General features: G+C 39.7%; 1 protein-coding gene across 1 annotated transcript in view; it reads right to left on the reverse strand.

Annotated features, from left to right (window-relative positions):
- ITGA2 (integrin subunit alpha 2) overlaps nucleotides 1-16,500 on the reverse strand; it is a 68,549-nt gene extending 52,049 nt beyond the window's left edge. The window contains exon 1 of the mRNA XM_052670223.1: nucleotides 16,372-16,500. Coding sequence (XP_052526183.1) covers nucleotides 16,372-16,408 — 37 coding nt within the window. The 5' untranslated portion in view covers nucleotides 16,409-16,500. The remainder of the gene's footprint in view (nucleotides 1-16,371) is intronic.
- Nucleotides 16,501-18,431: the final 1,931 nt, after the last annotated feature.

Raw genomic sequence — 18,431 nt, forward strand, 5'->3', positions numbered from 1 at the left:
AGATGAATTGTTACTTAGCTAAATATATTCTAAGTGCAACTTAGCCAGCTTAGGTGCAAATGCATTGAAGATTCCTCCTCATGTGTCCGAGATTATGGTATTATTAAATGCAAGAGTGAGGGCAAAAATTGACAGAGGTTTATAAAACTGCAAACATCAGACGCCACAAATAAGAGCCTGAAGAGAAATTCCCGTGTTGACTGAATTTCATATAGGGCATGGTGTCGAATTAGATAGGGTTTGAGAAAACACTGGCTGGGTTGCACATTGCCTGTCCATCTCTCCCCTTGCCTTCATGTGGGCACCGCAGTCCTCCTCAGACCAACCACATTTAAAAAAAAATAAGGTGAAGTTAAAAAAGAAACCAGAAAATGGAGTGTCTAGGGAGGCAGTGCCATCTGCAATATTCTTGTATATCAGCTTTGCTTCTTACTACTACTTACTGCATGACTACTTGCAAAATCAAAGTAGAAAAGCAGGCAAATACATCTGACTCACTTCTGACATTATTAAGGGAATCAGAGTATAAATGTATTTCAGTGACAGTCATTTTATGCTCCATATTTTGATAATTATTAGCAGATTTTTTATTTTAAATTTACGTCCCACACATCAGGTAGTGTACATGCAAATAAACCTTGGCTTTGGAGTGAAGAGCCAAAAGAATCCTATGGCTGTAGTAAGATCTAGAGAAGAATAACATAGCAGGCATTTTCCTTCTTTTTTCTCAATTTCATATTGTGCTTACAGTATAAAGACATATTTTATGCATTTTGTACATCTATCTATGCACACTACTCGGAACAAGAAATTCAAGCATTTGTAGCAAGAAAAAAAAGAAAAAAAGAAAGAAAAAAAGAAAATGCTGTTTGCTGCAAACCTATTTTAAGACTGTTCCAGAATAAGAAGGTCTCTTATGCATTAAAGGAATGTCAACTACTGAAGAATCCGAGTTCAAAGTACTGCATATTCTAGGCTGAAAGATTCAGTATCTGTTTCTGCCTTCAGGAAATGAACTTTGATAATCTGAATATCTCAGAATAAAGAAAACTAATCCACTATCTGGATTTCAATAACTTTTGGTGACAGAATATTACTTTGTGACCTAATAATTACAATGAGAAATTAGTCGGGCAAGGAAAAATCCACTTTGCAACTTCAGTCTGTAAATGACAACCTAATTACAGTCAAATAAACAGACTTCATGAAACAAATGAAGCCAGAAGCAAGACCGAAGTTTCTGAAGGGGCCTCTGAAGACTTCAGTGTGTTTTTTGCTTTTTTTCTCTTTACAGGCTGGATAGGGAACATAGGCACTTTGGTTCAAAAAGGACAGCTTCATCAGGCAGTGTGGCTCCGAGCAACATTTCAGAAAAAAACAGTAGTTAGAAAAAAATCCTTAATGGAATAAAAGAGACTGCAGGATATCTAATAAAACTCCAGTACCAGTCTGCATTGCATTTTTTCTGGGAATTACTATGTTTCAATGATTATATTTTACTGCATATGAGAGATGCAGTATAGTAGTGCTGCTGCTTTTATACATCTGCACCTCTGTTTTCTTGCTTCTAGCAGGATGAAAAATAATACAAGTCCTGACTGAGCACCTTTAAGCCTGAACATGTGGGAATTCTTCTGTAACTATAAAAGGCATGTCTAATAATGGCTATTACGTCTTCGCTACTATTGTACTAGTAAGTACAAGTTGAAGCAAGTTTCTTGAAGCAATGGCTTATATAAGGTACCCTGAGTTTGTAATTGGTTTGGTTCTGTAAGCAAAATACAGAGATTTCAGTAAGCAAGTATAAAATACTGAGTAATCAATCATTCAATGTCATGGTTATAACAACAGTGGATGTAATCCTTTCTTTTTATTAAGGAGCAAAACAAAAAATAAAGGTTAAATAGTAAGATGAGAAGAAAAAAAAAGAAACATGACTCTGTGTGTCTAATGGAGTCATAGAATCATAGAATCATTCAGGTTGGAAAAGATCTTACAGATCGAGTCCAACCATGGACCTAACCATACTGCCCTCACTCTAACAACCCTCTGCTAAATCATGTCCCTGAGCACATCTAAATGGTTTTTAAACACATTCAGGAATGTGTGACTCCACCACTTCGCTGGGGAGCCTATTCCAGTGCTTTACAACCATTTCTGTAAAGAAGTGTTTCCTGATATCCAACCCAAACTTACCCTGGCACAACTTGAGGCCATTTCCCCTTCTCCTTTAACTTGTCACCAGTGAGAAGACACCAACTCCGCTCTTGCTGTAAGCTCCTTTGAGCTACTGGAAGAGAGCAATAACGTTTCCCCTCAGCCTCCTTTTCCCCAGTTCCTTCAGTCTCTCCTTGTAGGGCATATTCTCCAAGCCCTTCGCAAGCCCTGTGGCCCTGCTTTGGACCTTACTTGGTTTGCCAGGAAAGTTTGTAATAGTTTTTAAAAATATAGTAAGAATCTTATTGGTCTGCATTTTGTTTCATACTGTAATAATAACCACATCATTTTGTTTTAAGTCTGAATACTAAAACTGAATTTTCAGTCATCAGAACTACACTTAAAAGGTGATGCTACTGTTTAAAATGGTGATAATACACAATAGAATCCTATAATCATACAGTATCATTTTTACTAAGTCTCAGCTCAGATATATAGTACAATAAAGGCATTTACTATTGTTTAGTTTATATTAAACAAGTCTTACACTCACAGTATAGAGAAAAGAGAAGACATGCAGGAACTTGATCACTGAATCAATAAAGACCCACTTCATACTAATCATTAGTATCAAATTTATCCAGTATTAGCCTTGTCAGCAGAAAATTCTCAAGTGATAGGAAATTCATCATCTTTTTCCTCAATTACATGATAATTTGTTCAAAAAACTAAAACAACAAAAAGCCAACACACAAAAAGCCACTACTGAGAAAGTTCATTGCATAATACAGCTGAAGCTACGGGTAGTCTTTATGCATGAGCCTTCATTCCATGAATGGTGTCAGGAGAGGAAACACTGTTGCCCCTATGTGAAGTTCTACTCTGCCCTATGCATAGCCACAACTACAGCTGCACTGTGCAGCATCACAGCTTCAGAAACCCTCGCAGCACAGGGCAGCAGAACCTGGCAAACACATATGCAGTGTAAACTACCTCTGCCAGATTTGTCATCAAACTGCAATGATGGTGAATTGAAAAAACAAAACAAACAAACAAAAAAACCCCACAGAACTGGCACAATTTTTTAACAATAATTTGGTTAATTCTATCTTATGTAGGGGATATAAAATAGTATTACTGCCTACACCTACATACAAGCAAAAACAAACAAACAAACAAACAAACAAACATTAAGAATTCAGGAGTGGAAGTGCCTGTAGTCACTGAAGAAGATAAAGGTCACAGTATAGCAGCATAGTAAACCATGATGGTATTTCACACATTCCTGTGTGGTCTTTTAAGTCCACGATCTGCTTTGGAAAATAATATTAAAAAAAGGTCACTGGGTGACAATCACACTGGGTGATTGTCTGCTTCCTGAAGCAGTTTCATAGATCGGCAGCCAGTAAGATGTGTGTAACCTACATTGCCTCAATTGCTTAGCCTAGCAATTTTTAGAGTATCTAGTTTTTCCAGAAGACAAGTTTGATAGCCCTTTCACATTGGCCTTCTCCAGGAGAATCTCCACACCAAAGAAAATTCTACCAAGAGATTTTTCCCTTTGTTCTCAAAGATTTTTTCCTCCTAAGAAGAGAAAGTGTAGAAGTGGTGCGAGGCAGGAGAGAACATGGTAACTCCTGTTTCTTCTGGCCATACCTTTCCTGGACTGCACATTTTGATGGATTTGGTGGAGACTGCATTCTTTCTGTATCTTTCTGTAATCGTTCTGAAGCAATTCTAGGTGCTCTTTCAGGGGTTGATATTCTGGTATTTTGTAATACGCAAGCTTATGTTGAATGTCTTTACTTATTATAAAACTGGTAAAGGCACTTTTGCCTCATCCCAATGCCAGCTGTTATTGTTATTGTTTTCATTCCTCTGCAAAGATAGCTGAATTTGGCTTTCAAAATTAGCAAGGGAGTATAGGCACTCACAGCTTTTCCTCACACTACAATCACCTCTTGTCCTTGAAATACTGAGCAGAAAGGTGGAATGAAGGCAGGAAGAGAAAGTAATAAAGTTATGAAAGAGTGCAGTCAGGAAGTATTTGCTTCATTAAATATATTCAATGTTATTTTATTACTTTTTCTAAAAGGCATTTTGGTATAAAAATAAAGTTATTCCCTTACTATTCAGAACTTGTGCTATCACAGCAATAATCCAACTGAAATTAGTCAACTGTCGTTGCAGAAAGAACCCATAATTAAGCAGCTCTTAAAGTGCATTATGTTTTTTAAGGTTTTACTGACAAGACTGTGAACACTTAGAGAATAAAGCAACCATCATGCAATTACTTGATTCTGTTGAATTGCAGCACAGATATTCTTCACTGTGCCTTCTACAAGCCACCAAGTAATCGTCTCTGCAATAAGCTTCTACAGGGAGCAAATCTGACCAAAAGTGAATTTCTTTTTTTTTTTTTTTCCTCCTAATAACAAATCAGCTGTCAGCATTACTGTATTGCTGTGTGCATTTTATGCATGCATATCAAACAAAGTTATTTTCACGTGAAGCAAGTAATTCTGTAGTGGATGCGCTCATTTGGGCTTTTCTGAATGTAAATATGAAACACACTTTTTATATATCTTTACTGTACTCAGACATTTGAACTCAGTCTGTATATTGGAAAGTTTTACTAATGCTCACCTGCAAAGGTCAAGATAACTGAAAAATAATTTCTCGTTAGAGTTTTGCTGAGTTTGTACTCTTTTCTCCAATGTGCACAACCTCATAAGTATATATTTAAAGCAACATTTAGAAATCTTCAAATCATGCACTAAAACGCCACTTTTATAATTACATTCATCAGTTTTATTTTAAATCGGGCATATCTCTCATTGAGAAAAACCATCTTAAAAAAAAACAAAAACAAAACTTAGAGAGGAAATCAAAAGGAGAAAAGAATGCAATTGGCAAGACATTGTATTTTTTGTATTAAAGGCCAATCCCCACTTCAATTACTTTGTTGATATTTCATTACATTTGAGCCTTAAAAGGTAAAACTTGATTATTTGAGCATTTTTTCTTCTATTGGTTTATTTATTTTTATCTTGAGCCTTAATTATTCTTCCCATTAGGTATAATATCTCAAACTACTTAATAATTAACTGAGACAGGTTAGAGTATAAACAAATTTGAAACTACAACCAAAAGAAAAAAGGTTAAACAATGATTCATTTAGTTACAAATCCTCCCTCCCATGCCTATTCTTTCCCCTCCTTTTCCTCCCTCTGAAAAATTTCCTTGGCTTCATCGTCCAACTGTGTTGTCCCGGAAGTAGGTCAGCTCTGAGCCTGAAAGCTTCTGTGTGTGTGAAAGTATGATTCACTGCCTTTGAATCACAACTGTTTATGAGAAACTGCACCAAAGGGTTACCAGTAACCTGCTATGAACGCAGACAGGATATAATTCAAGTTGTGAATGAAAGGCAGAAAAGCCTGGGAGAATGCTGCTGTCTCTTTAACTGCTTTGGCAGTACTACAAAGTTGTTGTATGAGATCTACCTAAATCTACCCACAACTGCATTAATTACTCTTGGAAAGTCTGTCTTGATAGTTTCCTGTTTCTTGCCTACACACTGCTCTCCTCCATTCCCAGAATAGACCAGTGTGCTGCTCTTCAGCTGGAGCTAGCAAACCTCAACAACCTCCTGTACACGGAAGGACTGATTCCAAAGTCACATTCAGTAGAAGCTCCTGCTGGACTGACAACTTCCTATGTGCTTCTAATCATGACAGCAAGTACTTGGACACAGAATTACTATCCTGCCATACTTCCATCCTTAAATCCAGTGGGAATAACTTTCTTCCACAGAGAACTCACAGGAATTGCATCTTCTCAAAATGACTTGCACTTTATTTTCTTCTCTTCCTTGATCTGGGTACAACAGACTGAATTACACTGTCACAATTTGTTCTTAGTAGTACCACAAAGAGATTAAAAGGATACGTGGCTAACAAGTTGTACATACATACATGCTATATACGCATTTGTGCCATTTGCTTCCAAAGCACCGATCATCAAAAAATACTTCATGTGCTTCTCTATGATAAAAAAATGACTTTTCACTCCAGCATATACTCCTTCCTCACACTCACATTATCAGCTTTGCTCAAGCCACCAATATTTCCTATTTCCAAATACAGACAGAGCAGCATGAGCTGCTTAAGGACTGTAAGACAGGAAATGCAAGTCATTACACAGAAACCAAGACTGTTATCTCTGTGCCCTACTCACTCAGCTGCTGTAGAGGTGTACTAACAGACTGATGAACAAGCATATTTGTATAGAGACACCAAGAAGACCAAAAGATCTGTGTTCTCCTGTGCACAACAGACCGTAGGTTACACAGAAATTTCAGTGTATGATATAATGTAAGAATACTATATCATTTTACACAGTATCACTGTTAAATGGCACCTGAAAATGCTGAATTACAAAAAGCCTGAGGAACTTGCTGCACAACAATTCCAGAATCACAGCTTGCAGTGTGAGGACTGCAGTAGCTTGAGAGCAATTCTGTTGGCACAGTCTTCAGGGCACCACATTTAGGACCCTGTTCCTCCATCTCAGCTTCTCAAGAGCAGGTCAGGAGCTCAGCTTTCTTGGCTACACACAAGAACTGAATCAGCTATTTGGTACCCTAGTTTCCTGCAACAAGAAAAACCTCAAAGCACCACAGGATATATAACACAATAGTTGGAAGAGCTATAATTACCAGATCTTTTGTTTTCCTATAGTAGACATAATGACTATTTGTCTTCACTGGCTAGAAGGAGAGCTCACAGCCCAGCAGACTGAATGCTAGGTGGTCCCAGACATGGACCTGAAATTCACCATAATGAACATTGAAACCATCCGTTTTGGCACCAGGCAGAATGTGGTCTTATTAATGTCAAGAAAACAGCCCAAGAATCCCAGACTTCAGCAGCTGCCTAACCCAGACTGAATTAAAAATTATCTGTCACCTAGGTTTTGTAGTACAAACTCACATACAATTTCAAAATACAATACAGATGCAAAAACACCCCTAACAGCAAGGTTCTCAAACTGAGATCCACTCTGCAGGCATGGCCAGGTGGCAGGTTCCCAGATTAATAATGTCTGCCCTAAATAAATGAATTATTAAGCTAAGCTAATGCATTTATTTTAATGCACTACCTATTTACCAAAGGTAAATTGCATGAGCAGTCCAAAAGGGCCAGCCCAAAACTCCTCACAGCTCAATGCTCCAGCCATTAGGCCACAGGCAAAATGTGTCTTTGCATGTCTGCCTGCAAACACAAATATGCATCCTGGGATGAACACAAAGCAGGTTTCAAAAGCAGAGGTTGAGAGTGCCTCTCTAGCTGCTTTGCTGCCTGGTAAAAAAGATGCTTCTAGAAAAGTGAGAGAGTTCACATTCTACTAAGTCTCAAAGGAGAGCTAAGTGAGAGTTAAGTAAGACCCAAGTATTATCATCATTTATCAGGTACCTGCACTTTCTTGAGAAAGAGCTCATCACCTAAATCCCTGCTTCAAAGAATTTTTCCCGTGCGCATAACTCAAGGGAAGGAGACCCCTAATGCAGGTTTCCAAGATGAATGGAGTCCAACCACTTCTCCTCAGCCCACTGCTTGATTTGGAGGACCCTTCCTATTTCACATGCAAATATTTTCTTTGCAGTTAAAAGTGCCTAAAAGACTCCATTAGCTCTGCCACTTTGACCCGCTGCATCTAGGGTAGGGTAGGTGGATTTCGGGTGCTGTGAGGCAGTAGCATGCACTGTCCCAGCCTTCAACTCATACACCGGAGTCTGGCATATCTACATGGTTGTGGTCAGGTGGGTGATGCTATCTTTGATCAGAGTTCAGGAAGTTCTTCATTTGTAGAGTGCAGACATGCTACATTATGGGAACTGAGAGTGGGAACCATGTACATTTAAGAAAATAATCTCCATTTTCTGGAGGTAATACTTCCACTAAAGCAGAACGGTTGTTTTTTGTTGCCAGAGAAAGAAAGTCTATTGTAGTTGTAATCAACTTTGTCAAAAGAGAAATCCGGAGACTCACAGAGTATTTTCCACAGTGTATTTGTTAATATGATGAACTGGCTCTGGGCAGTTTGGAAAAGAAACCAAAACAAACCAAAATAACATGAAAGGGAGTGAATAGATACGGTGAAATGAAAGGGGATTTGGCTAGAGTCAAGCAAATCACTATAATTAGCAGAATTACCAAAGGACTAATATTCAAGCAGTGCTACTGATTTTTTTTTTTCTGTTTATTGTTTTCTCCATCTTAATAAGGGAGTTATTTTATTGTCAAGTCATCTCTACAGTTCTAAGTTTAACTTCTATGTATTTCACATCTAAAGGTGAATGCTATTTGTTGGCATAGTTAAATGTAGCATTGGGCCAGTTCATTTTTTTCCTTTTACGAAAGGTCAACTAAATTCTAGCTAAATTTATTTATTAAAATTTATTTATTTAATTTATTACTATAGATAAATCAGTTCCATGTGCAATGGAAGTAGTGTACATAGTGATAACTCAATTTTATACCAGAGATGAAAAGGAGGCATGGTGCTATAGTTTACTGCCTGTAACGCAAATTTTTTAAAAATAGGGTGTTTTATAAAAGGGGAACTGTAATTAAAGAATTTGCACATTCTCTAATTACTACCATTTCAGAATGATCTACAGTAACATGGTGTTCTGTGTCTTGCTTTTCATACAGGTGTAATAATAGGCATTATTATGTATGAAAAGCTGATCTGTTTTTTAAGTATTTTTGTTCTGCATAGTAAAGTAATTCTTCCCATTAGTTCAGTTGCTGAAAGGAGATATTACTAGCTTTGTTCATAATGAAGGAAAGGTAGAGTGTCCAAAGGAGAGCTATGAAGATAGGAAAGGGTCCAAAGGAAAGATGCATGGGAAGCAGCTGAGGTCTCTGGGTTTGCTGGGCCAGGAGCAGAGAAGCTGAGGGGTGACCTGATGGCAGCTGCAGCTCCTCACAGGAAGCGGAGAGCAGCACTGAGCTCTGCTCTGTGTGACAGCAACAGGGCCCCAGGGAATGGCGTGGAGCTGTGATGAGGGATGAGTGGGTCAGGTTGGGTGTTAGGGAGAGGTTCTTCACCAGAGACTGGTTGGACCCTGGAACAGGCCAGACTTCAAGGAGCATTTTGACAACACTCTCAGACACAGGGTTTGGATTGTGGGTGTGTGGAGTTGGATTTGATGATCCTTGTGGGTCCCCTCCAACTCAGATTATTCAATGATTCTATGCTTCTATATACACTGGATTAAACTGCTGTCTTCATTATTAGAGCAGTACATGTATCGTCTTATTAACATATACAGTTAAACAGTAGTATGAGTCAGATGGGTAAGTAATTTTACAAAAGTCTATGTTAAAATGCTGTGCCTGTCTTCAACTTTATGGGGGTTGGACTCGATGATCTCTGGAGGTCCCTTCCAACCCATACAATTCTGTGATTCTGTGATATCTACTGTTCTTGAAATAGAAAGTTCAAATAAAGATACATGCATGGCAAAATTTTACAATGTTCTTGAGTCTCACATATTGCAGCATTACTTCTTAACTGTCTAGGACACATGAATTGACCAGGGACAAGACAGCCTACTTCCTTCTGTTTCAGACAGGCCTGTATGAAGGGGATTCCTTCTTTCCACAGAATAATGTCGCATCTTGCCAGTTTCTCATATTATTGAGAAACTAGAACACTACTTCTTGACATCGGCTTTCCTCATTCAGACACCTACACAGACATTTACCTTACTAAGAGGCAGTAACTTAAAGGAAATTTAGATTTGAAGTTCTGTAGTTTACTGATTTGTTGTTTTAGCAATTATGCAATTCAGTTGAATTTCTTAGCGCACCTTCACCGTTGAAAGGAGAACTGCAGTATGCATTGGCTACCACAATAGTCACAACACTGAGAAGTTACAGGTGACTGCTGCATATTTGGAAAAGGTAGACACCTCGTTAGCAACTCCACCTGGCTTAACTGTGGAAAACATGGAGCACAGCACAACACTCCGAAAAGTGGAACCCATTCCTATGGTAAGTTCATATAAACCAAGCACAGGTTGGATATTCCTCAATCAAATAAGAAATCATCTTGCAGTTGGCTGAGAACATTCTTAACTAGCTAATCCAGACAGTCAGACACTCAGGCATCTGTGGTCTTACCTCCACTGATTCCACGCAGTTTTGTGTTACAGTCTTAACTTACTCATAGCATCAACTGTTGCCAGATGTCTTTTAGAATGTTAGCATACATGAGATAGATAAAAAGTAAAAACTCAATTCAACATTTCTCCACCACCAGACTCAATAAAATCCACTATTTCTGTAAGTAGATCTATTCATTTTAAGAATGGTCCCTTCACTGTGCAAATATGCTCCCTCCCAGATGTTTGCTGTGAACAGTAATTTTCCTCTGTTCCTCAGAAACAACCATATTACACAAAGAGATTTATGTTATTTATAAAAATATCCTGAACAAAGTAAAGAAAGAATGATAAACTTGGGTGCAGGATTAAAAGGGCAAAATAAATCAGGGATAAGGCAGGAGATTTCCACCAGGGCTATACATAACTTGCAAGTCCTTCATTCTTGTCTGTCAGCGATTTGAAAGGGACGAAAGAATCAGTGACATTTATCATGTGTGACATTCAGCCATGCAGATGCCATTCAGTTATACACAAGATGTCTTTGCTCATACAGTATTCAAAGAGATGGTGTTTACCTTACTTCTTTGCCTGTTCTGTTCCTCTTTTAGGTCCTGAATAGCGTGCAAGTCTTACTGATTTTTGAATAAAATGCATCTCCACAAGAAAATAAAACTAACTTAGTCACTAAATGGCATTTCAGTATCCTCAAAGGATTAATTCAAACTAAGTTGCTGGCACTCAGAATATTGAATTTATTTGCTAAATGGGAAATACCATCCTGATGTAGAATTGATGCAAGCGCTCAAACAGCTTATATTAACTCCTCTAGATTCTTTTAGCATCCACCACCTCCAAAAAATGAGTGCAGAATGAGCAGAAAGCAAATTATCTCATATTGCTTTATAGGCTTGCAGACTCACACTCAGTTAATATAGACAGAAGGTATCATACATCCAGTGTATTCACATCCATTTATTTTTATTGCCCTTTTATCAGTGCCATGAAAAAGTGTGTTCAAAGAACTATTTAGCACAAACACGTCAGTCCTTCACTTAATTGTTTTTTTAAAAAACTTAAACTTGCTCTGTTACCCTTTTTAACAGAAATGAAAACTTAGGCCGAGACTGTTCTCTGATGCCTTGACTAATCTGAACAGGAACAGTACAAGTTTATTTAAACACATGAAAAAAGAAAAGCTTGTTGATTCTCTTCCTTTCACTTTATAGGGTCTGAAATCCTAAGCTCTGCATCACTGGGCCAGGGTTCACTTTGTGAAAGAAGTCCTAAACATGAACATTGCCAATGGAAATGTCTTAAAACAAGCAGATAACATGTGTTGGTATGCAAGTGCATGGCTACGCCGAGGAGAAGCCAGCCTATGTCCTGTCTGCATTTCAGCATGGTAACCATGGAAATGGGAACCAGCCTGCACAGAGTCTAACAAAGGAAACCTTGAAATGAAAATAGCAACAGTGGTGAGAGACCAGCCAAGATTTCTGAGGGGGAAAATGACTGCTCTGAAGATGGATAAACTCCCTTTTACCTGCACTAACCCTAAGGGAAAGAATTTTATTCCCATTTGGCTGTTTAGACACTAATATATTATACTGGTAGCTCCAGTTATTAGCATTCGTGAAAATACATTACACAAAGCATATGAAAAAACTACTTTCATTCATTCAAAATTAACGACAGTGAAGAAAGACCACAATGAATAACATCTGTGTAGTAACTATGAAGCACAATGAAACCAAGACTTGTCAGTCCTTTTACTAACTCCTTTGATCTCTTAAATGAAAATTCTGTGCAACTGAATTAAAATAAATAAATTTTAAAAAATAAAGTACAATTATAAATTGTTCCAGAGTCAGAGAGCACATAGCTCATAACTTGTTGGTAAGATCTCATGTTTGCTCTGCACGAATTATGCACAAATAAACATTAGCTGTTAATGTGTTTAGAAGTGTGATGGTAATACCCTGTATGCTGTCTAAGATAAACATCATTTGTACAAAACACAGTCCTGTAACACAGCATGAATGAAAGGCAAAGTTCCAAGAATAATATATAGTAACGGTCCTGCTACCTGACAAGTTCTCTGAAAGTAGTTCCAGAAATGAGAGATCCTAAGTCTCATTTAAAAAAAAGAAAAAAGAAGAAAAAAGTAAAAAAAAAAAAAAAAAAAAAAAAAAAAAAGATCGAGGTCAAAAGTACTACCACTTTTGGATATATAATGATTCAGCTAAAAACTTTATTTTTTCAGAAGGCATTGCACATTCAAAATACAATTTTGACTTCATTCACAGCTGTGAATACACAGCAGCCTTGCATGTCAAGATGCACTTTTGCAACCAGCTCAAGCCAGTGGAAGTGTTGGCTACCAGTGAAAGAAACTTTTCCAGCTTCCCTCCCACCTCTGACCACAAGTTCTGACTGTCCCTTGTGCCAGCACTGACACCTAAATACTGACTGCTCAAGTGAACAGGATCAGATTAGCTTATCTCCAAAACTAACCTGCCTCCCCCAAAAAAGGGAAAATATTACTGTCCCCAAACCAAGCTCCAGTGGCACCACAGGATACTGGTGGAAACACGCGGTCAGGAGTGGATGAAATGTCCTTGCAGCAGCAGCCTACATTCAGGTCAGCTTAACCAGATTGTGAAAATGCAGCTACAGTTTTGAGAACCCCTGGCTGAGCAAAGAGAAAGAGAGGAAGACAAAGGCTCCAACCACGTGTCAAACATTTAATTTAATTGACTCGCCTGAAATTGCACTGGGCTTTTGTGACCAAAAAAAACCCCAAAAACAAAACCAAACCCAAACAAAAAACACAGTGAAAGAGCCCTATTCTGCAAAGAACACAATCATTTCTCTCCATCGTACCCTTCATCACCATTTCTAGAGCATCTTCCAATTTCATCAGTAACAGAGGTAGAACTTCCAGCCCCTTTTCTGATCACACTACAGCCACCTGTCCACAGTCAGCCACAAAGCAAAGATGCAGACCTGAGTCCAAAAGATTGCATGATACACAGGTTTCAAAGAGGAAATAACCAGCATCACAGAATGGCTCTCTTTAGGCGGGACCTTAGGGATCATCTGGTTTCATCCTGTGCCATGGACTTGGATCAGGCTGCTGAGGGCCTTCATCTGACCTTGAAGGCTGCTAACTTCCTAACTTTTTCACATTTGACTCAGTTGTTGTTTTATCACAGTTCATATTCCCTGGGACATAAACATAACTAATCCGAAGAAAAAGATTTATGTTAGTGGAGTCTTCCCCTGTATCACTGCACAGCTCTTCAGCCCATTGCCATCAAGGCTGAAGGACACTGCTGCTTCCTAGGATAATGTGACGCTTTGCATCAGCAAGGGTGAGATATTTACTGAAAAACAGAAGAAGGATTACATTTGGAAATTATGGAGTCCATATGAAGTTTAAGAGAAAATCCCCCCTTCTTCATTTTGCACAAGATTGATTCTTTCTCCAGTCTGACTGGGTCTAACAGGTTGAAGCAGTACACCTGTGTCCTCAAAAACACACACCTTATTTAGCTGGGATTTTTCAGTTCAGAGCAGAATGGTGTGAGGGATACATGTTTGAAAGAGTGGGGATTTTAAGAAATAGCACAAGTACACAAGGGAGACATTTGCAGATGTAAACATAGACCTCATAAAGAAACCTGCAGACCACTGCCACTGCAATAGCAAATAAAGTCTGTCTGAGCTCCATACCAAGGATAGACAAGGTTTATGTTAAAATCAAGCCGATAAAAAGAAATTTCTTTCCAGAGGAATGAAATTTTCCAAAGGTTTTTTTACTTGGACTAATTTAGGTAGATTTTCAAGACGATGCAAATAACATCTCCCTGCCAAACTTCAAATATCTGCTCTGAAGCATGAGGGCACAGGAGCTTTCCAAAGAAAATGTTACCAGAATTGAGCCCAGGAAAGGCACTGTGTTTTCCACTGGCTTTGCTCCTTCGCTCTCAGGAAGAGCTGGGGTATTTTGGCTCAGGTTTGTTTTTTTTTTGGTTTTTTTTTTTTAAGAACAGGCTAAGAAAGAATCAGCATGCAGATTTAAAGAATTACATTAACCTCTAATTTAAAGAATTCAAAGATTTAAAGATTTGAAAAATTACAAGTACTTGAGATCTGCTCAAAACAGTCAATATGTTGCAATGGAAATTATCATGCTTTGTCGTACAGGTTGTACTATTAACTCCTCCACTTACTGTTATCGCCCTACCATAGTCTACTTCTATCATACTGTACTTCTTTGTCCAATGAGTATATCTAAATATATCTATGTTAGCAAGGTTGTAATATCAGAATTTTAGTTCTACTGTTTTTTTATTTATTTACCAATTGTGAAGTCTGAATGACTTTCCAAACATAAAAATACACAACAAAAGTAAAAAATGCATACTTTTACTAACTGTTGCATTACTTTTGGTTGAGTCTGGGCATACAACAAAGCCCTTATGGGGTCTACTTAATATAGCTGATAATTTGGAAATGAATACTTATATAAAATCAAACTTATTTTGTGCAAATTTATTTTCTTGCTGGACTGCCTAATTCAACTATCATAGCCCAGTTACACTCAATAAGCCTTTGAATGTTAAAGAGCTCATCACCATTCCATCAACACAGTGGGACTGTAAATTGCTTAGAGAAAACTCTCCCTTCCTTCTAGTTCTACAAGATCAAAAAAAAGGCTTTAAAGTATTAACTCAGCAATTACACCTACTAGCATCAAATGTCACGAATGTCACATTTGAAATCAAAAGCATGTCTGCTTTTCACGCAGCTGTTTCACGTAATCACAGAATCACAGAATGGCCAGTGTTGGAAGGGACCTCGAGGATCACGAATCTCCATCCCCTCTGCCTCATGCAGGGCCACCAACCTCCCCATTTAATACCAGACTAGGCTGCCCAGGACTCCATCCAATCTGGCCTTGAACACCTCCAGGGACGGGGCATCCACAGCCTCTCTGGGCAGCCTGTTCCAGCACCTCACCACTCTCTCTGTAAAGAACTTATATAATGTACAAATCTGGACAAACCATGGATAGTGCCTGAACAAAGCAGGCCTATCCCACTTCTGTCAGACTCATTGCTGGGGGAATTCTGCTCCCATAACCAGTCCTTATCTTCTGGTTTCTGCACTGCTTGACAAATCCCTTCTAGTCTTAGGACTTTTACGTTGGGAATTGTAACGCTCCTGGTGTGCAGTGACTATAAACAAGAGCATAAGAGATGGATTAAACAAAAGAGCAGATGGGTGTTTTGCCCCATGATGCTTTTAAGAATTTTCATTTCTTAAAAAAGAAAAAACAAAAAACATAAGCCTGTTTGTATACCATGTATCTCATCACAGGACAATATTTTTGCATTCTACTTTATACCCTGCAGCCGCGCATTCCACTGCAGTATTTGCTACAGCTACTGAAAGAACAAGTCAGAACAGCTCACATGTAAAAACTCATTCTTATGCCTCTTCTTCAGTGACTTACTAATTAAGGGTTTGAGTGAGCATACAGTAATATTATCACTCTGAAAGTTCTTGGGAATTTGCTTATGGCAAGTGAATATGACGGCGTACATTTCCCAGGAAAATATATGTAATGGTAATTAAGCAAGCCAAGAGAAGGAGGAGATGGTTTAAGTTTCCCAGTCCTTTTCCAAGCAGAGGCATCCGCGGAGCAGAGTGGGATAGGACGTAAAGGATTCTTGAAATCAGGAGTGGCATTCCCAGCAAAGAGCATCACCTTCCCTTTTCGGACAGCACAATCCCCACAGAACCGCAAACGCGCAGCAAACCGCACGCACACCCCCGGCCTCCAGAACTACCATCACCACCATCTTACTGAATTCCCACAGCGGTGCCAGCCCAGGGCTCGAACCTGCCGCTGGAACGCACGCTCTCCGCTCGCGTCGGCCCAGACTCCCGCCCCGCGCCTCCCTCTGCCCCGTCCCCGGCGCCGCGGCGGGAGGCTCAGCGGCATCGCCCCGCTCCGCCCGGAGCCTTACCCAGCGCCAGCAGCAGCGCCGCACTCGCAGAGGCCATGGCGCAGGGCGGTGCGGAGAGGTACTGAGCAAAGAGCGCGGTGCGGTGCCGGCTGCGCGGCACTGAGCGCCACCTGCTCCTCGCTGCCACGAAATACCCCTCCTCCTCCTCTTCCTCCTCCTCCTGCCCGCCCACAGCGTCCCGCGGGGTCCCAGCAGCGGGCCGGGAACTCCGGCCCTCCCCCGTTTCGCTCTCGGGAGGGGCGGATGGGTGAAAGCCCGCCGGTGCATGCCCGCCGCCGACAGGACCTGCCGACGTCCGGCTTCAGAACCACGAGTTCTGAAGGGGTTCCACTGAAACTAATTAAAATCATGGTTTATTTCCGTTGCTTTTTGTTTGTTTGTTTGTTTTTGCTTTTGTTTTTTTTTTCCCCTTCTGGGAGCACAAAGTCTTCCTCGAGTGCAACCATATTTTCTTCTCTATTGCCTTAAACCCGCATCTTCTCCTTTAAGTGAAATTCCTGCAGACCATGCCCTCAGCTGTGAGAAGTGCAACAGGATGTGGGAGCATTGCCACTCCACCGACTCCAGTGCTGGCCATGCATGGCCATGCTCATGCAAAATATTGCCCTAGGTGTCCGGCCAATATCCAGGGGCACAGTGTGAGTGAATACCACAAATGATGTGATAGTAAGAGGTCCTACTTGGGAAGAAATTAGAAAGCAGTGCGATGTGTGGGATTATTCCTGTTCTGTGTAGTTTCCAGCCTATGTAGGCCTATTAGCAGTGTTTGTACCCTACGTATTCATGGTATTTGATATCCCTTCTTTTTCTCTCTCCCACAGCTCTGGTGTATGAGACCTATTGAATACTGGATGATATTCTATTTTGCAGCAATGATTTTGGTGAACATACTGTATCTTCCTGGCATGAACTCAGTGGAGTGAAAAAGGCAGTTTGTCTGGAAACTTGAAATAGAAATACTTCCTTCCTCCCTCTGTTCATCATCTGTGTCATGTCCTTGTGGTGTGTCACAGACCTCAGTTTTTATTTCAGGAGCAATGTAAGAATACATGCGTTCTCTCACTCGTCATATTCCTTTCAAACACTTTGAATGTGAATTTTAAGTTAAAGCAGAGGCTGTTGGCAAGCTGGATTGTCCAGCAGGTACTGATTGGTTCAGACAGTGGGTCTTTGGAAACTGTCAGGACATTCAGATCCTTGATGGAAGTACAGCAGAGACCCAGCACTAGACAGTTGATGATGATCCCTTCCACGTATTTACTCTTTCATGAAGTCATGCTACTCAGCCTAGCTCATGAACTTGCACAGGGACAGACTTCACAGGACATCCTTACTTCTGACCATTCCCTCTGAGTCAATCATTTACTGAGAATGACTCACGTGCAGTCCCTTCTTGGTGTCTTAACAGCCCTGCAGAATGTGCTTCAAGAGCCAGCTACCTACAGCAGGAACATCTGCTCCAGGAACAGGTGTTGGCGCAGCTCTGGGCTTTCTCTGCCTGTGCTGTGCATGTAAGAATGCTTGCAGCTCTGGGGCAGGGAGGGAAATCTATACTTCCATGAAGCAGAAAAAAGAACCACCAATTAATAGACGCTGTTAGAAGGACAATAATAAAGGAAATCTACAGCACAGGGAAAAAGAAGTATTTCTTAGTTAATACATACACCTGAAATTGCCCTTTAACCCACCTAAAAATAACCTTTGAAGACCAACATGTCAGTTTCCTAAGAAACAGTGCCTTTGATTCAGTTACATCATCCTTATTATGAACACACCCTCAGGATACGAAACTTTCTTCCTCATCCAGACACAATGTTGAAAAATAGTTTCATACACACAAAGGCCGTTCCCAGACTGACATTTGTCTGTATCTGCAAATAATAGGTCAGATGAGAATACGTGCCATGTGAATTATTGCATCCTTTAACCTTTAGTTGAATATTTATATTTCAAATAGTTTACAAAGCATTTGTACCCTGCTATGTAATCCTGAACTACCCATTGTGTGTTACAGAAAGCCAGGCTTTCTGCATTGTGCAGTACTTCACCTTTCCGACTTT

This window comes from Tympanuchus pallidicinctus, unplaced genomic scaffold (genome assembly GCF_026119805.1).
Source record: "Tympanuchus pallidicinctus isolate F22 unplaced genomic scaffold, pur_lepc_1.0 scaffold9, whole genome shotgun sequence".
NCBI lineage: Eukaryota > Metazoa > Chordata > Aves > Galliformes > Phasianidae > Tympanuchus > Tympanuchus pallidicinctus.